The sequence below is a fragment of the Ursus maritimus genome, unplaced genomic scaffold (genome assembly GCF_017311325.1).
Source record: "Ursus maritimus isolate PB19 unplaced genomic scaffold, ASM1731132v1 scaffold_31, whole genome shotgun sequence".
Lineage (NCBI taxonomy): Eukaryota > Metazoa > Chordata > Mammalia > Carnivora > Ursidae > Ursus > Ursus maritimus.
This window is the reverse complement of record NW_024425675.1, coordinates 3,051,566-3,072,605: the sequence shown is the minus strand read 5'-3', so window position 1 is coordinate 3,072,605 and position 21,040 is coordinate 3,051,566. Positions and strand designations below refer to the sequence as shown.

General features: G+C 38.3%; 1 protein-coding gene across 14 annotated transcripts in view; it reads right to left on the bottom strand.

Moving 5' to 3' along the window:
- The window catches only part of PARD3 (par-3 family cell polarity regulator), a 633,307-nt gene that overhangs the window by 364,679 nt on the left and 247,588 nt on the right, over positions 1–21,040 (bottom strand). For all 14 annotated transcript variants that reach the window (XM_040645256.1, XM_040645263.1, XM_040645257.1 and 11 more), the window contains exon 3: positions 16,085–16,265. In XM_040645256.1, the coding sequence (XP_040501190.1) occupies positions 16,085–16,265 (181 nt within the window). The remainder of the gene's footprint in view (positions 1–16,084; positions 16,266–21,040) is intronic.

The window sequence follows — 21,040 nt, the reverse complement described above, 5'->3', positions numbered from 1 at the left end:
TTCAGGGACAGAGTTTATGAAAGTAAATCAAGCAGGAAAAACCAGGTTAACAAAAATCTAGGAAATACAACATTGCATTTATTTAAAAAATATTCTATTAATCATACAGAAAATACTGATTAGTTTTATAAACAATATCTTCATCTCATATAGTATTCTTTAATACTGCTATTATATTCTTTAACATAAATAGTTGAAATTTTAAAAAGCCTACATCAAAACTCACGTTTCAGTCAATAAAAAGGGGTAATACTTGCGAATACAAAAATATCTAAAGGCAAAGAATCACTGCAACACACACACACACACACACACACCCCTTTTCCAGACGCTTCGGTACACCACTGTGATGGCAGCTCTGACTCCTGCATATGAAAACAGAGGACACACATCAACATTCTGCATAACCAACGATGGCGAAGCACCATTTACTGTAGATGAGTGAAGCGGAATCAAGGTCTACAATAGCCAAGTTCTGGAGAATACAGTTGGGCCCTCGTAGTTACTTAATGAGTTCAGGTCAAAACTGTTGTTTTATTTTTTTTTCTCTAAGTATATACTCTGTCTTTAAAGTTGGTAAGGGAAAGTAACCACAACTATAAAATTATCTATAGCTAAATCAAACTTCTCTCCTGAAGCAATCAAGCCTTGTACTAAGATCTTAACAAAAATGCAGATATTTAGTAGGTCTTCATGATAAAGGAAGCGAATAACGATGGATGACGTAACTAAAAGCGGACAGCAATCATTTTAGTTGTGCTTTCAGTAGGTATTTTTTCTAATTCAGGGTCTCCATTCTCTGCACTAACAGAGGATTGCACTGGCCACACATCACGCATATCCAAGTGAGGATATAGATGTAGAAGGTTATTTGTGATGTTTCCATATCAACTTACAAACTTGGAGGATGTACAAAATTAGAATATATATGAGATTATATTCAATAGAAAATTAAACACCTCTTCAGTGTAAAAAACATTTCTGTTAAACTGTAAATAAAATTAAAAGATCAAGTACACATTTGAACTTGGACCTATAGAAATTTTATACTCAAAAATATGAAGTCTTTCATCACATTGGATTATTTAGAAATTGAACCGAATAGACTGTCTACCCCTCTAAACCAACTGTGACCACGTCCATGCTTTACACCCTTCCTCTTGATACCACTGCCATGCTCGTGGGGCTGAGAGAAAAGGGGCGTATACTTCTTGAATGCAAAGCATTGAGCCAGTTTCTGCATAGTGATGATGAAGACGGGATTCTCTGCGTTATAACAACTTATAAGCTAGAGAGGTACTTAGTGGCCACAAAATAAGCAGACTATAAGGAAATACAAAGAGACAAAAGGGTGCTAGGTTTAAGAAAACTTTTAATTCTTTAAAAGATTGGTAAATGCCTAAGAATCCACTTCTTTACAATCAAAAGAGGAAAACAAGGTGAAGTAATACCAAAAAAAGAAAAAAAAGGCCTTTAGGTAAATGTACTCATGAAGAATCATTAGAACTAGACTTCAGTCACTTTAAAGCCTCTACTCAAAACAGAATTATTAGCAACTTGTAAAACAGCTCAAGAAGGGAACCGGATATGGAAGTTACACAATGAGAACTACACCTAATATCTGTAAGTACCATCAATGTCTGCAGTAATCCTCAGAGTCTTCAGATCCTTTCTGGAAAGGTCTAGAATGTAACTAAAATAAGCATCTACATGGTGTAGATGCCTAGGTGGATCGGTCAGTTAGGGGTCTGACTCTTGGTTTCGGCTCAGGTCATGATGTCGAGGTTGTGGTATCGAGCCCCGTGTAGGGCTCCACACTCAGTGCAGAGTCCGCTTCAGATCCTTTATCCCTCCTGCTCCACCCCTCCCCGCTCACGTTCTCTCTTTCTCTCTCTCTCTCTCTCCCTCTCTCACTCAAATAAAGAAAATCTTTAAAGGGGCGCCTGGGTGGCTCAGTCGTTGAGCGTCTGCCTTCGGCTCAGGGCGTGATCCCGGAGTTCTGGGATCGAGTCCCACATCAGGCTCCTCCGCTGTGAGCCTGCTTCTAAAAAAAAAAAATCTTTAAAAATAAATAAATAAATAAATAAATAAATAAATAGCACCTATAAAACCTTTAAGGCTTAAAAACAAAATAAAACATAAGGAAGGGAAGAGGGAAGCTTGAGCACATAAGGGGCAGTACAGGAAAGACAATGACATTGCCTACTGTTTTCAGTATTCACAAATTGTACATAATCTTTCTCATCAAAATTTCAGACTTATAGCTTGTTAATTATTATGAAAAGTTCTTTTAATTATGCAAAAAAGAGATAAATATTAAGCAAATGTGTTACTATAGATTATTTTTATCAAGCAAACAGAATTACATAACAATGGATAGAGTTATATTTTTATAAACATTGCACCATTTGGCTTAACTAAATAAAAAAATGGTCTCAAAGAAATATTCCTAATGAGGGGGTTTGCCCCACTATTCATTATTTTCCTTCCCTATGTACTTAAATCAAAATGACCATCCCATGAATGTTTTTAGGCCAGATGCTCATTGTCATACCCAGAGTAACCTGATCAGGACAGATAATGTCCTTCATACTGAAACCAATGGCAGTCATATTTTTTCACTCTACTCTCCAATATTAAAATATATGCATATTGTGGTAGGCAGCATAACGGCCTCCAAAGATGTCCACATCCTAATCTCTAGAACCTGCCATGTTACCTTACATGGCAAAAGGGCCTTTGTCTGTGATGAAGGTAAAGGCTCTGACTTGAAAAGATTATCCTGCATTATCCAAGTGGGCCTAATATAATCACGAGTCCTTAAAAATGGAAGAGAAGGGCAGAAGGACACAGGCAGATCTGACTGCGGAAGAACAAGGGTCAAAGAGACGCAAGGTTGTTGGTGCCGGCATAAGGGCTGCCACAAAAGCCAAGGAAAGCAGGTGGCCTCCAGATGCTGGAAAACGCAAGAAAATGGATTTTCCTCTAGAGCCTCCAGGGGAAGCACAGCCCCGACAAGCCCTGAGTTTTAGTTCAGTGAGATCCCCACGGCCCTCTGATGTACAGCGTTGTAATAAATTTGTGCTGTTTTAAGCCACTAAGTTTGTGGGAATTTGTTATAGCAGAAATAGAAAACTAATCTATATATGTGTAACAGTCACATACATACACACCTTGCTCTTCAAACATGGGGGCAGATAAATTATACATTAACTCCATTTAAGCTGATGTCCCACTTTCAAAGAGAAGAGGTGGCAAATTTTAGATGAGGAAGAGAAATGAAGATGGTGGACTGGTAACTTTTCTGGCTGAAGCAGAGACACAGATGCAGACCCGTACGTACCCCTGCCCACTGGCCTCTCCCTGACCCCCTCGGAGTGGATGCAGGATCTCCCAAGCCTTCACCATGCATCCCAGACCCGTTCTCAGAATTCAGTACAGTTTTCTCTCAGGACTTTTGATTCATCAGTGACCCTGTTTATACCTCCCACTCCCAACCCCCTTACTCTGGTTACAAAAGAAATGGCTATTATCAAATATCAGTGTGTACTCATATATTCTTAGGCAAGCTAATCAGCAGCTGGTTTTTGTTGTACTAAGTCATAAATCTTTATGCTGTAACATCTCTGCTAAGCAACGGAATACTCTTTACCAACTCATTAACAAAATCCTCTATTTAAAATAAATAATTCTCGAGCTGCTTTAAAAAACAAATTAACTAATGGATCAGCCATGGCACAAACTACATTTTAATTAAATTGAGGATAGGTTGAGTAAACCTAACAGTACTCTTTTGAAATGCCTTTTCCCATATTATGGTTGGTCTGAGGCTTCCTAGACTAATCCCATTGTAATTTTCCATCTGTAAACATGGGATCATCTTCATGAAATGATTTGTTTTCCTGAAGTTACTCTTATACTTCCATACATAAGCTCACCAAATATTATCAGCTGTGTATATGTATACACATATTCATACAAACATATGTATATATGTTACATTTCTAATTATTATCAGGGTACCATTCTGCAACATGAAAATGCTGCTGTATGATTTGGTAGAAACACAATGGCCGCATTTCTCCGTCACTCTGTAAGAAAGAGATGAAAATGGTGGCGGCTTAATCCCTAGGACTGACAGAAAACATAGGGCGCAGAAAACGTTCTACAACCTTGAGAAAGGATACAAATAGAAAGGCAATCCGTACTGGGAACGCACAGTATGACAGTATTTAAGGAGAAGCACGGTCAGTGCTTTGGATTGGTGAGACCAAGAAAGAGAAAAAGTAGAGGAGGTAATGAAAGCGTAATTCCCTTTTTGGAGTTATGAAGATTCTAGACTTAAGTGCTGTCAATCGCCAATATGAGGGAAATATTTAAAGGAAGCATCAAACATAAGACATGGAAAGAGCTGAAGAAAACAAAGATCTCTGTGAGAAGGCACTCTCAGTCCTTCCTCAGACGCGCTCCTCGAGCAGGAATACCCTTACGCGCACTTTCACATCTTGAGCCATACGACGGGCACCCTCTGTAGCAACCAGATTCTTTATAAAGGAGAAACGCTACTTGCTGACATGCAGGGAATGAACTGATCAGTGAAAATTAATATAGAATTTATGAGTCAATATAAATGAATGGAGTCAATACAAAATAACATCATGAATTCACATACTGATACAGACCTCAGTTTTTTCTTTCCAGGGTGGCCCTCACAAAGACTACGACCTGTGCGTTCCAAGAAAAAAAAATCAGAAAGGGTTAAAATATCACAGGTGCATGTACCAAGCGCCTTGTGCCTTTTGTGTAGCTTCCTCTCAGTCCTTCCCTGCTTGGGACTGACACCACGATTCGGAGCTAGGAAGCCCGTCTCCAGCTGGTACAGGAACAAACACAACTGGGAATGCAAAGCCACTTCTGACACTAAAAGCAATGAAAAACTAAATAAGCAAACACAGTCTCAAGAAGGAAACAAGAGATCTATATCAAGTGAAGCAAGAAGAGAAGAAAAGATTTCATCTGCCGGGCTTTCATGCCGACAAAGTAATCCACAACACGGGTCTCTCTGTGGCATGCGCTAACAGAAAAGAGGACCTACATACCTGGGTAAAATGGGAAAATGAAAGAGGACTCTTGTTTACAATCTAATCTTGTCTACTAAAACATTTTCATACAATTATACTCTCTATGCATTACACGTCTTACTGCTATTTGGACATGGGTTTTGATTTAAACTGTACTTTCTTAATATATCCATAGCTACATTGCCTTTACAAATTTTCAAGTATCACTATTTCTGCATTTGATAAACAGACAATATAACTGGAGAAATAAGGTAGATTCCCACACAAAAGCAAGAGTACAAGGCAAGACCTCAGGGTCAAGTAAAATATAATAGCCAAGGGCAAAATAAGGGAGGAAGGAAGAAGTGTTCAGGCAGTGGAGAAAACTTTTCGGGGAAAAACAAATCTGTAAGAAGTGTGCTTCTCTTAATTTCACCAGGTTTTGACGGATACAGAGAGCTTCATGCAAGAGGGGTCCAGTTCCACATGGTTCGGGTCTAATTTCAAAGGCAACTTCTGGTAGAGCCTGTAACTCACCCCTCCCAAAGTGCCACGTGCCAGAGGTGTGGCGATCCTGCCGAGACAGCACTGTGAACCTCCTACAGCCAAGCTTCTTCAGATGAAAACACTGTCCAAGGATCACCTGCTAACGACTGGCTAAAAGTCCACGTGATTACATGGGGCAGAGAACTTCTAAAAAGTAATACTCCTCTGACTAATGGACTAACAGTCACTATCATTAAGTATAAAATATTACATTCCATATGCGTAGGGATTTGTTAAAAATTAAGTGCCTCACACAGATGTAAAGAATGTAAGGAGGAAATGTCTACTCTGCTTAAAGATACCTCAGAAATCCTGATGCCACAAAGGAAGTGCAAGGCTGCTTTGACTTCAAGTCAGGTGTTGGAAATGCCACAAAGAAACCACCAAAGGGATCTTGGGGTAGAGTAAGGATTCATACATTTTCAGCAGTAACTCGGCTTGTCTTGCTGATGAAGCCCCGAGCCATCGCTATGCCGTAAGCACAGACCACATTCGTTTACTGGAGACTAAGGTTTCCAATGGTAAAAATAGGGGAGGTGGACCTCAAAGTTCAGGGACTGCTACAATTCTACAAAGACATGAGTATCTTTTTCAAATGCCCCTTACACAATGTAATATATTGATAGCCTCCATGGGGAGAAGCCATGCACATGTCTAAATGTTCATGCGCTCAATGGAAGGAAAGGATTCTTTGGTAAAGTAAGCAGACAGAAGTGACACAGACCATTGAAAAGACTACAGAGTTACTCTGGAATGTTCCAACGTAAAGACCACAAATGAAATGTTTCAGCCCAATGAAGCAAGTGATCACTTATATTTTATTAGTGTATTTTAAAACCTAATATTACTTGTGTTCTGGTGTGTGGAAAATATATTTTGTTCATTTTTTTATGGATGTAACATTTCACAAGTTTAAAATAATTTTACAACCAAAATCACCATATGCTGATCACTGGTTATTTCATTGGAAAACTGAAGGATAAAAGAGGCATCATTGTGATATCAAATATCGATGAAAAAAAAGATTTTATTTATGGTATTTAAATGTAGTCCTCTGGAACAAACAAGTTGGTTCGCAGACAGCGTGCCTGCTGCTGGTCTGCTGTCGCCTGACAGCCCGTCTTATCTGCCAAATTGCTCATTAGGTTTGGCAATTTTCACCTGCGCCTCCAGTTTATATTTCAGCAGGGAATAAACATCAGTCTGCTTTTCCCATCTTCTGCAGTGAGCTCCCAACACCCCCTCACAGTAGCTCAGTCCCCACCCATCTGCAATCCTCCAAACACACTCACCTTGTGTACATACCATTATTTTTAAAATGTCAATTTGGCTTCCAGCTTTGGAAACTAGCTTAGCTTAAATAAAGCAAAAGTACAAGAGACAATATGCAAAATAAGCCCCATATTACAATACCGAGTGGGCTAACAAATAATTCGTTTATTTTTTAATACAAAAAAAAAAAGAACGCACAATCTGAATTTAATTTAAAAAATGCTTATTTCAGGGAATACTTCTGAGTGTGGCACAGGTGACAAGAGAGCAGCAAAGACGATCCCTCTTCCAATTGGTTCTGACCCATCCAACCTTTATTATAGGTCTGAAAGGAGAATACTCCAATTTATAAATAAACAATAGAGGTAACGTGGCAACCAGAACAAAGAGGGAGCTGAGAGCACTACTCGGCTCTCTGCCTATGCCTGCTTCCACTGATCCCTTCCAATGAGCACTCTGACACTCAGAGGCAGATCAATACACAAAAAATACAAAAGAGATACTTTGTGGGCAAAAAGCAACAAAGATATAAAACAAAATGTCTGAAACCCCATAAAACAACTTCTGATGGAATACTGTTTTTCATTTTGCAGAAGTAAAATATTCACCACCAACCCTGCAATTAGCTAGAAAATTACAATAATTACAGCAATTTTGTATCCCATCTCCAATCCAATTAATAGATATATGACCTTGTCAACATGTAATAATCAGATTGCATCTACAACAAAACTGGATGAGTTTTATATGCTGAATAGAACTTGCACAGTAAGAAGGTAATTATTTGAAATACTGAGAATACCATTTGTATGCCATGCTCCACTTCACAAGTTAAAAGGAAATACAATAGGAATATTATTTCTATTTTTCAATATATATTTAAATCAAATCCGGAAAATAGTATTCTAGTACCAGTTAATGTTAAGAGAATAGATCTCTAAACCAAAGATCTTGGATCTCTTAGCAAGGCAAAATCAATCTGTATATGCTTGGGTAAGAAAAAAAATTAAGAGATCAAGACAGGGGAGTGGGTGCTAATTTTAGGACACAATCCTTCTGTTACAATTATTACTATCTCTTTTAGTTCTAAAAGTTAGGGAGCTAGTAAAAACTTACCAATTAAACAAATGGCATTACAATAAAATGTTGCCAGCAATGGATAAAAACTAACTGTAAAATTAAAATAGCTTAAAAATGTTAAGAATGTTAAAAGACTTAAATAAAACATAGTAAACACACACACACAATCTAATAAATCAGATACTTTCTCAACATTCCTACACCAATACTATTTCCAGAAATTTTTACAATTAGTAGGGCATGTGCCAGTTCCAAAGGAATCTTGAATCTTCAGTCTGGATCATCCAGAAGAAATATTAAAAAATTAGATTTCTGGGGTGAATAAGAATCCTGCCACCATTCTAAGATCAGGCTACCCTGGAATGTCTGACTCTACAAAACGTCTTTGAGAATTAAAAAAACAAAGAAAAAAATCACAGAGTGAAAAAAATCACTAGACTTGAACTCAAGGATTTATTTGCATAGGAAATGTGTGCCCCTGAGCACATGAGGTCTCTCGAAGCCTGGAACTGTGAACACTGAAAAGAGAGACAGTTAAACATGTATCACAGAATTATGAGGTTAAGAGAAAACAGTTCCAGTCTAATTCTGTATTGAAGAGAGGTAGTGTGTCCTATTCACGAACGTATGTCCTATCAGAGCGCCTGCCTGGCTTAGACAATGGAGCATGTGGCTCCTGATTTCAGGTTTGTGAGTTCAAGCCCCACAATGGATATAGAGATTACTTAAAAATAAAATCTTTTAAAACTAAAAAAAAAAAAGAAAAAGAAAAAGAAAAAAGAATATGTGTCCTGATTACTTGGGTTCCGTAACTTCTCAACCCTTTAAAACGTCCATAAAGTCTGCACTCGAGAGACATCCTTTCTCATCATCACCGTTCTACAATCTTATTATCTGTGCTTATCCTGGGCCCGGCACTGTATTAGGACTTCAAAGGCCTCATTTACTACTCACAGCAATCCTGAGGCAGGCACTTAGAGACTGAGGAACTGAGGCTGAGGGAGATTACTCATCTTGCCCAAATGTTAGAAATGAACAGTGACTGAGAGGATGCAGAGACTGCCCAAGGGATGCCAGTACACCAAAATTTTGGGGATTTGAGGTCTAAATCTTCACACAAGATTCGCATCTTTCCCTGAAATGGCTCCATTGTCCTTCAAATAAAGGGGTCAAGGTGAAATGCTGGCTCTTCCTACCCATTTCTCCCTTATCAATAGCCCTAAGGGCTGATATGTATCCAGGAAGCAGAGGAGGCCCAATGCCTGGGACCCACAGGGCTTTTAGAGGCCTGAATGTTTTAATTTCTTCTTTTTAAATATTTTATTTCTTTATTTAGAGAGAAAGAGTGAGCAGGGGGAGGGAGAGGGGCAGAGGAAGAGAGAATTTCAAGCAGACTCCTCACTGAGTGTGGAGCCTGATGCGGGGCTCAAGCTCATGACCCTGAGATCGTAACCTGAGCTGAAACCAAGTGTTGCATGCTTAACCAACAGAACCACCCAGGTGCCCTTTAATTTCTTTTAAAATCAGAAGGAAAACAAAATGAACACTGAGAGATAAAAGAAATTTTTTTTCCTCACATATATGAAAATGACACTTTTAGGGCCCATGAAAACTATGAAATTTTGCATGACAGAAAAAATAAAATATTGAAATATTTAAAGTTATATGAAATATAATTTTTATTATTAATATTATTATAGTGGGAGGGGTTCGTGAAGGCAAAAGTGCCTAGAGTCTAGGAAAGTCCTACCGATATTCTGAACAGCTTTTCTACCTCACAGGATGGGGGAAACACACACACACACACACACACACACACACACACACACACACACACAGTTTAAAAATTTATAAAGTAAAAAATAAGCATCAACTATCCTGAATCTTACAATTGATGATATATACCACTGCACATAAAAACTTCCAGGATGGGACACCTGGGTGGCTCAGCTGGTTAAGCATCTGACTCTTGGTTTGGCTCAGGTCACGATCACAGGGTCATGAGATCGAGCCCTGTGTGGGGTTCCACACTTAGCGTGGAGTCTGCTTGAGATTCTGAATGAATAAACAAACAAACAAACAACTCAAAAAGGAGAAAATAAAACAAAACACAAAAAACAAAAACAAAACCTCCAGAATGCCAAACAAAGGGACATTTTGAAATAACGGCCTCGATGTTGAGAAAGTACATGACTCCAGGTAACAAATCCTTTGCCACTCAACTAGTTTCTGATTCATTCCTTTCAACAAAATGAAAGGAAGACATAAGCTGGTTGTCTTTCCACCAATAAAAATAACCTGATGAAGGATCACTAATTGATGTTTGGTGCTTAACTTGGAGGGAGGTCGAAGAGCTGGTAACAGCACTGTAACAAACTCCATCTACACCCTTCTAATCACTTCTGTGAACAAGATTTCCCAAATAACAATTTCTTATTCTAGAAAAAATTAGTATTTTTCAACAATTAGAGCGTACTAGCTGGGGAGAAAGCCCCATTTAAAGAGATACATTTATAATAAAAATAATTTCTGGAGCACCTGGATGGCTCAGTCAGTTAAGCATCTGACTCTTGATTTCAGCTCAGGTCATGATCTCAGGGTTGTGAAATTGAGACCCAGGTCAGGCTCCATGCTGGGAGTGAAGCCTGCTTAAGATTCTCTCTCTCTCTCTCCCTCTCCTTCTGCCCCTCCCCCATCCCACTCATGCAAACACTCTCTCTCAAAAAAATAATAAAAATGGACAATGGCCAGACTATACATAAAAATGAAAATCTAACTCATAATCTGCAGAAACCAACCTAATAAGCCAGTCTGCTACCTAGAGTAACCAGTCCAGGTAACTAGACCACTATGTGCAGCAACCAGTTCAGGAAGCCAAGTTATAACCCCTATAACAGTCAGCCCCAAATAGACAGGATCTGATTAATAATTGACAGCTTCCGGGGCACCTGGGTGGCTCAGTCGTTAAGCGTCTGCCTTCGGCTCAGGGCGTGATCCCGGCGTTCTGGGATCGAGCTCCACATCAGGCTCCTCCGCTATGAGCCTGCTTCTACCTCTCCCACTCCCCCTGCTTGTGTTCCCTCTCTTGCTGGCTGTCTCTCTCTCTGTCAAATAAATAAATAAAATCTAAAAATTAAAAAATTAAAAAAAAAATAATTGACAGCTTCCTTAACTTTTGACTCTGCTTTCAACTTAGGAACAACCACAGAAAGTCAAATACGCACCTGTAACCACTTACAAAGGATACTGCACCGCTAGACAGCCCAACTGCAGCTCCTCTATGCCAACAGCTACCAGTCAGGGCACATCTAAAGCCTCCCCTTTGTTTTACTACACAGCTTTCCTACGTCCCTGCCCGCCAGATACGAGTGATGGTGTCTGAGTCCCTTGCTACAGCAAGCTCTGAATAAATGGCTTATTCTCATTCGGATGTTCTCATTTATTTCTACATTAATGGGCAAAAATTTTTTATATTGCATATTGATGCTACTTTGATCAACTATGTACTAAGAATGATCATCAATATATTTGCATTTTATAAAAAATTTAAGAGTTAACATTTGGATGTATTTTCTTTGTTTCAGAGAAACATGAAAAGATGACCAATGAAAGATATTCAAGCCTAAAAATATATTAGGTTAAAACTGAATTATATTAAATGAAACAAAGTTCAAGGAAAACAGGAATTAAGTAAACTCTGAAAGTGTTAAAGAAGTGCCTCATGTATGTGTTTCCTTTAAAAGCACATCACGCACACAAACACACATACCTTTATTTAGAGTAATTTTAAACACATACAGAAGTAGAAGAGTCTGCTGAACCCCCACACAGCCACTCAGCTACCCACTGCCCACTCTCCTGGCCTGTTTATTTTATTTTATTTTTTTTTTTGACAGAGAGAGACAGCCAGCGAGAGAGGGAACACAAGCAGGGGGAGTGGGAGAGGAAGAAGCAGGCTCCCAGCGGAGGAGCCTAATGTGGGGCTCGATCCCATAACGCCGGGATCACGCCCTGACCCGAAGGCAGATGCTTAACCACTGCGCTACCCAGGCGCCCCTGGCCTGTTTATTTTTAAGCAAATTCTAGATAGATCATTTCCAACCATACCTACTTCATAATATACTACAAAAAGATAAAGACTTTATAGAAAATCATTCCAATAACATAGCACACCTAAAAAGAATTAAATTGCTTAAAACCAAATACTCAGTGTTCAACTCACCAATCAGCATATGACTGCTACTCTTGTTGTTGTTTCATTTAAATCAGAATGTATACAAGATTCACAGATTATGATTGGATGTTACGCTCTTAAATCTCTATTAATCTGTGTTCCCGTTCCCCCACTTTCCCCTACCTTGCACCTGCCCTATCGAAGAACCTGGATCACTTGCCTTGTATGGTTTCCCACCACTTGGACTTGACTGACTGCGTGTCTATGGTGTTAACATGCTTCCCAATATTCAGGATTTCCTATCAATTGACAGTTGGATCTAGATGCTTGATTGGATTTAGGCTTGATTTCTTTCGCCAAGACTACTTCATAGTGTTATAGTCTTCCATCAGGAGGCTCACGATACCTAGCTGACTCTCCATTTATTATTATCTTTTTATATTAGCGGTGATTGACGATAAATGCATAGATCCACTGTCATCAGGAAGGACCAAAAGAGAAGTAATATTCTTATTCTATCATTACTTCTTCATTTATGAGCTAGGATACTGCTATAAAAGGAAACCTCCCCTTCACCTACTATTTAGTTACCCAGTAATACCATTCATCCAGGAAATACAGGAAAGATACCTAATGCTTTCATTCTTTTACCAGTTTTCCAAATAATAAGCTGGTTCACTAGCATCCCTTACCTTGCTCGCTTCCTTATTTATTATCATTATGAACTCATGAATACATGGCTATTACTAACCTTCCTGATCTCTCATCATTCCTCCTGGGCCAATAGGAGCTCCAACATGGCACAACTCCAGTCATCTTTCATAGCCTTCCTTATTTTCTTAGATGGAGGGATGACCCAGAATCATCCCACACATTTCCTCCCTGTATCAGAATTCAGCCATTTCTCCAAAAACCTCTCTGATCCCTTTTAATGGAAAATGCTATTTCCAAAACACAGTCTGGATATCAGGAATGCTCAGTTACTGGGTTTGAGTGTTAATTTAAGACATATTCACTGAACACATACAGGATTTTCCCTTCCTCCCTCCTTCCTTTGTGTGTGTGTGTGTGTGTGTGTGTGTGTGTGAAATAAAATATACCACAGATTCATTGTATGTTCTATTCAAATTGAGGACCATGGAATTTTTATCTGTTCTCCTCTAACTTAAGTCTGTAGCCCTTTTCTTCTATATTCTGAATCTTGGATCTACTGTTTCATCGACCAAAAAAATGGCATACTTTTCTTAGCTTCCGTCGATTCTTCATGCAAAGAAGGAGAGGAGTGAATTCAATCATAGCAAGACTTGGAAAACATAGCAGAGTTAGCACATTCTTTCTTCCAGGTAAGCATTAGGAGTTTATTTCTCTAAAATCTTTTATTCACTATGCTCCTAATTAGAGTTAACTACTCCTCAATTCAGCAAATTTCTTCATATTGCTGGCTTCTTTATTTTCCTATCTGTAAATCAGAAAGACCACTAAACATAAACTCCTTGTTGACAAGGACTAGGTCTCATCGGCTCAACTCTGTACTCATCACATATCACAATGCCTGGCCCGGCGCTGTCCAACTCTTGTCATACGTTTGAATCAGTGGTATTAAAACAGTATGAAAAATCATCTTAATAGATAGGGGACTCGTATGTAATGGGTAACTTTTACATAGTCGCCAAACCTTGTATTTAGTAGATGCTTACCATACACTTACCCACTGGCTGCCAGAGACAAAAATCTAAATAAACTTAGCATATAAAATTCAGAACTAGAAAGTAATATTTACATATTCTCCCATTAATGGCTATAAGACATTGCCAATGCTTCAAATATAAGTTCCTTCGCTCACTAAAAACAAGGGAACACAAAAATATTTTGTGTTAAAAACAGCACTGAAATGTTAACACACAGGACCAGCCAAATGTGGGGGGTGGCATTTAAGAAATGTTGTTGCGTCCAGAACAAAAGACAAAAATTGATGAAAAGCATGCCATTCAAATTCTTCTTAACATAAAGACGGCATTTACCTTTCCTCTAACACTTTTTTAAGGTGCAGCTAAATTAAAGGTGCATCCTACATGAAACATGAATTAAAAACTACAAAAAGCTCTGTAATTATATACAGTAGGGTGTGATTATTCACATAAAGTTACTATTTTCCAAATATCAGGCACCTGAACACCTGTACTATTATTTACTTAAAATTTAATGTAAATCACATTTAGAAATAAGTCAATTAGAGAAAGACAATTATCATATGATTTCACTCGTATATGGAACGTAAGAAACAGGGCAGAGGATCATAGGGGAAGGGAGCGAAGAAAGAATGGGGAGTCATCAGAGACTAAGAAAAACTGTGAGAGATTCTTAACTATAGGAAACAAACTGAGGGTCGCTGGAGAGGAGGTGGGTGGGGGGATGGGGTCATTGGGTGATGAGCATTAAACAGGGCACCTGATGTCATGAGCACTGGGTGTTATTCAAAACTGATAAATTATTGAACACTATATCAGAAACTAAAAAGAAAAGAAATCACATTTAGGCAATCCACTTTTTATAAATAAGCTTATTCCAAGCAGATAATCATTAAAGCATGGGCTTAATGAGCTCATATGCAAGCAAAGAAACTAAAGTAACTAACATTCCACTTACCTATTACCCTGCATTACTATACATGGTACACACCTCAAATTTGGAAAAACGTTGCCCAAAGCATATCCAAGATAAGATTTTTAAAAGAGCATATCCACGTAATACTCAAATGCTATTTCCATAAAATTAGTTTAAAATATGTTTGTATACGTGTACAAACTTAAATTTTATAAGAATAAACTATATTCTAAATATTATCTAACTATATTCTATATAGAATTTCATATATTATTATGTATTATTACCTATTATATATGAAGATCTACTGATGACTATCAGTAAAATCACACAAGACTACCGGTAAAATTAGGGGCGCCTGGGTGGCTCAGTGGGTTAAGCATCTGCCTTCAACTCAGGTCATGATACCAGAGTCCTGGGATCCAGCCCACATCATCGGACTCCTTGCTCAGCAGGGAGCCTGCTTCTCCCTCTCCCTCTGCCTGCCACTCCCCCTATTTGTCTCTCTCTCTTTCTCAGTCACAAAAATAAGTAAAATCTTTAAAAAAAAAAAAAAAAAAAAAGACTACCGGTAAAATCACACAACACTTGAAAAACTGCAATGTTTCTAAATAGATGTGAGTAAAAGATAAGTGATTTTTGACTTATCAATTTCTTGAAATAGACATTCTTATTCTTGAAAACTGCTCAATTATAAGATTAGGCCATTACAAACACTAAATTTATTTTTAGCGAAAGTTCTTCACTTTTTTGTGTAAACCTCCAGGAATGGCTGACAGAACTCTTCAGGCAACTGTCCTAGAACTTGAGTAGTCTACGTCCCCGGATTCCTAATATAAATTCACTAAGCCCTGTATTTTCTTTCCTTGAGATAGTATTCTAATAGCAGCTCTTCCAGATCTCTGACGATAATTCTGGCCCTGACGTCTCTTCATCACCCTCTCTTCAGATCAAGTTCAAGTAACGGCTGTATCCAAGTTGCTTATCAATCAAAGATGCTACGTTTGGGTTTGGTGTGAAGGCCTTTAACTATTTCCTATTTGTTCTAGCATTCAGATGAAAAACACGAAAGAAAAATCCGGGAATATCACTTTACCTGTTATCCTTCCTCACCTTTAGTGAGCAATTAAAAATCTACCAGTCTAAAGTCAAGTCAGTACGATATATTAAAATGTGAAGAATCTTGCCTACCTCTCCGGCAAAAGACATTTGCCCAGGTTCCAAACGTAATCAATCTTTGATAAAAACAGATAATGAATTCCATTCACGGGAGCATGGCTGGATAACAAGAGTTGGCATCCCTGTAAATTAAGATGAAACATGCAGAGAAGAAAGAGCTCTCACTTACTTGCACGAAGGACTGAAGGTGTGACCTCAATTTCACTTGTTGCTTGATAAGGCTGAAAGGCTGAAACATTGCTGGTGCCAAGCTCACTACCAAATATCTCCGGACTCTGGGTGCCTGTGGAGCTGGCGCTGGTGCCGTCACCTCCATGATGGGGATCTTGCTCGTCGAACACTGCTACCAGCTGGAAAAGAAAGGTAAAGTTGCATTTACGAACAAGGGCATTTGAAACGGCTACCAAACAACTGATGAATCACTGAACTCTACCTCTGTAACTAATACACTGTATGTTAATTAGCTGAATTTAAATAAAATTAAATTAAAAAGAAAGTAAAATAAAATCGCTACTGAAGTTACACCACATTTGACATAAATCTACAGAGGAAAAATACTGACGTTTAAGCACCCAGGAATATCACGTTTTAGGAAGCAAAACTTCAAGCACACAGTCTTCCCCTGAGTTCGGAGGCTTTAGCTTTGTATTTCTAAGTTGTGCGTTTCGTACCTGAAATTCTATTGATGAAAAATAATAAAATGGTTTTAATATCACAGAACAGTAAGGGAAATGGGGTAATTTAAACTGTTTGGTAAATGATATATTAAGTGGAAAAGAAAATGCATTTCTATATATAATGCATACATATGATCTGTACTAGTATACATATCGCAAAAGATACAAGGCACCTTTCACATAGGAGGAAGGAGTATTAAAAATTATACATGTATGTGCCCACTTGTGCATAGGAAATATAAGAAGGATAACAGATACGGCTGTCTCCCAGGAGTTGGTAAGAACAGGGATGAAAGAAAAAGAAAACAGGAGCAATCAGGTTGGTGGGGAGGAAAAGACTTAAGTAATTTTGGAAAACTATTTTCACTCTTTAATGTAAGGCTAGAGACAAAAAACAAAACAAAACAAAACTGTCATATTAATTTCTTTCTCACAAGTGTATGGTTCAGAAATCCTCACACTACCATACACACATGCACACATACACACACACCCCAGAAATGAATGAAAAAGAAAAATATTTTGGATAATGAGAGTCAAAATTCTCCCTGTCAGAAACAGAAGTTACAAATAAATAAATACACTCTGTGGTATTAGATTAAAATTAGAGGCATCAATACGAACATGTATCTTTTTATAAGTGGGCAGGTAGGTAGACAGATAGGTATGCGTGAATGTTAACGCATGTGTGGTTCTTAGCTCCCCCCACTGAGAGGTCCTAGAAGCAACCACGCACAGTATGAAGAACACGGGCGCCCGGATCTTGGTTTCCGTTACCATTTTCCAATAAATGAATGAGGGCTCCTTAAAGAAATAGTTAATTCCAGGGTTGGGGCAGAGAAAAGACATGGTGGGCCTGGAACACCTTTGATTATAAAAAAGTAAAGAGTACTCAAAAGTGAAAGAGGCACATCAAATGGAATCAGGTGTCGACCCAAAGGAGCTCCCAACGGCCAGAGCTGGGACAACTCATAAACAAGTCAACAATGATACAAACAAACTAAATATCTGTAAGTCCACGATGATACAAATAAATAATTGAAGAAATAATTAACTGTGGAAATGGACAGCTCTTCCATACTGTAGCACTCCAATTAAAAAAAGAGAAGAAATGATGGAAATAGAAGTCATCGCCAAGCAATCTCCACAGCAGGCGAGGTCACCAATGGCAGCTAAAATCATTGGGTGAGAATATCATGAGAAACAGGGTATTTGCAGATCTCAAAGTATCTCCCCACAAAATACTTTTTCATTAAAAAGAGAAAAATGGTATCTTTGCAGGGAAGAAACTTGGCAAAAACCATTTCACCAAGGTTAACATCACCAGTAATGAGTCTTATCACCCTCAGATAAAATGCAAAGGACAAAAAATTACTTTGGTGGTATTCCTGCTAAAAATGCGTATCTTTGATCTAATCATGAGAAGACATCAGATCAATCCAAGTCAAGGGACAATCTATAAAATAACTCACACTCTTTAAACATATTAAAGTGACGAAAGCAAAAGAAAGGCTGATGAAGTCGTGTAAATTGGAAGAGACAGAGGCGAAATCAGAACTACGTGCAGCGTGAGGTCCTTGCCTGGATCCTGGGCTAGAAAAAGGTCATCAGTAGAAAAGAGGCAACATTCAAAGGAGGGCTGTCGATTAGTTAACAGTATTGACTCAATGTTACTAGTTTCCTACCTATTTGATAGTTATGTCAGATTTTTACATCATACATGAAAAATATAGATGTATTACTTTTGCAACTTTTCTCAAGTATAAAATTATTTCAAAATTATACTTTCATAATACAGCATTACAAAATACCATGAAAATTAAAATTCAATCTATTTCTTCTGATAACTAAACAGTGGCAGCACTTTAAAATCTCAGAGTAATGAAGTTCTAAGGGCCAGCACCACCTTGGTCGTTCACACTACAGGCCTATGCTAAACTAAGCAACGGCATTCCAAGGAAAGTGGAACCATGACTAACCCAAAAAACCCACTCCTACCTCCCTCCAATTCAAGCGTCTCCAATGCTAATAGTCTTAGCAGTTAAAGGACGGTATGATAAATTTACAGAACATGAGAAGCATTTATAAGTACAATTCTCCTTTCATAGACGGTTTTGTCATTTTGAACAAATGATATTTCTATGAACATTTATATATCGTCAATCAATTCGTAAGACAAAAAAGAAAACCATCATAAGGTCATAGAGACACACAGACAAACAGGAAGCTCAGAACCCTGCTGTGGCATCATATATAATTAGCTAATTAGACAACGTGGAGGGAGGTTAAATGGTAAGAAGAAATTAATGTAGGATGAATAGTTGGGCCACTCAACCTTATAATAAGCAACATAAGTGGGAAAAGAAATCCTTAGTAGTAATAAATAACAGAAAGGTGTTTGTATGTATACACTAAAGTTTCCATAAACAGAAATAAAATCAGCCTGTTTATCTGACATTGACTGGCAAGAATCTCCCAGGATTAGTAACACAGACATTCTGCTAGATGAGGGGTCAGTAGACTTCTGACAGGTCCAAATAGTAAATATTTTTGGAGCTGTTCAATCCATGCAGCCTCTGTCACAACTATTCTACTCTGCCACTGTAGCACAAAAACAGCCACGGGCAATACATAAATAAACGAGCATGACTAGGTTTAAATAAAACTTTATTTACAAAGCAGGTGATGGGGGGCGCCTGGGTGGCGCAGTCATTAAGCGTCTGCCTCTGGCTCGGGGCGTGATCCCAGCGTTCTGGGATAGAGCCCCACGTCAGGCTCTTCCGCTGGGAGCCTGCTTCTTCCTCTCCTACCCCCCTGCTTGTGTTCCCTCTCTCGCTGGCTGTCTCTCTCTGCCAAATGAATAAATAAAATCTTTAAAAAAAAAAAAACAAAACAAAGCAGGTGATGGACCAAATTTGGCCCATTGGCCACAGCTCAATAATCCCGCACCAGAATGCTCATCCATCCAGTAACATCCAATTTACAAATTCAATTTGGGAAGTAAAACTAAGAGTCAAGGTACCTTGGTAACCCTGATAAACTACAAATATCCATTTCAAGCTCTTCACTGAGATTTTGAATTTCCATACTTGATTTTAATATCATCAGACTTCTCACAAGGTGTGTGGCTTAATATGGATTTTGAAGATATTAAGTTCTGACATTTGGTGTTTAATTGGAAGCAAATGAAATGCAGGTTTTGTTATTAACTTTTTACAACGGTGTGTTCTCTCAAGAATCAAGTCCTTTCTGCAAACTGAGAATGGAGATTGCAAATTACAAAGAATGTGTCTTTAAATGCCACACATGGAAGAACTTATACATGTATATTAGTTTCAATAATTATCTCCAGCATTTTTAGAAAACACAAGTATTATGAAATCTGGACTGTGTCATGAACAAATGCTGCTTGAATTTCAGTGGCAGAATCACAGTTGGTGATTTGCAATATGCCAATAACATACAATTTCCACGGCTTTCTTTTAAACCAAAATTTAAGTGCCAGGTGCAGATATGAAGTAATTTTGTGTTAAATTGGGAAGGGTATATAATTTTAGAAAATCTACTCTACAAGAATGCATATAGTAGCACAGCAAAAGAAAACAAGACCTTCACGAAAACATCACATATTAAAAATTTCTATCATGCCCTTCAAAAAATAAAGGAAATGTCTGCTTTTAAATTTGTGAAACATGACTCATATCCATATTTTAACAGATGGAATCTTCCCTGCTGTCCATGAAGCAGACCATTTTCGAAAGTTCGTTTTTACTTTCAAGAGTTAAGAGTTAATCTATCTTCTGATCCATTCATCCATCAAATCTCCATGAGAACACACACAGTGAATTTAGGTAACACCCACAATTTAAGATAAACCCACATTCAAATGAACTCCAAACCTGCCCATACATTCCTCACCTACCTCAGGAAAAATCATTTTAACTCTCTGACACATCAGAACCCTCCAAACTGCTTTTTTTTTTCCAAGCTATTTTTAGAACAGCACATGCAAACAATTATAAACCACTGAGATAGAGGGGAGCCCCTTTAATGGGTAAAATTATGTGCTGAAAGCCCAGAGCTGTGTGTAGCAAAGCGTCTAAGAGCGTAAGATTCAGAATCAAACAGACCTCCAACCAAAAATAGCTCTGATCTTACTTTGTAGATGGGTGTTGGTAAATCCGCCGGCCTCTCTACCGACTCTCAGCCTTGTAGTCCTCGTCGCACAAGAGGACGGTGGGTGTAGTAGGCAGAATAATGCCCCTTGTTGTCTATGCCCCAGACCCCAGAACCCAGGGATGTTAACCTTTCATGGCAAAGGGGACTTTAAACTATGATTCAGATTAAAGACCTTAAACTAGAGAGGTTATCCTGGATTATCCCGGGGAGGATAATCCAATCACCCCAATCTGGAAAAGTGGAGACCCTTTCCCAGCTGTGGTCAGGGA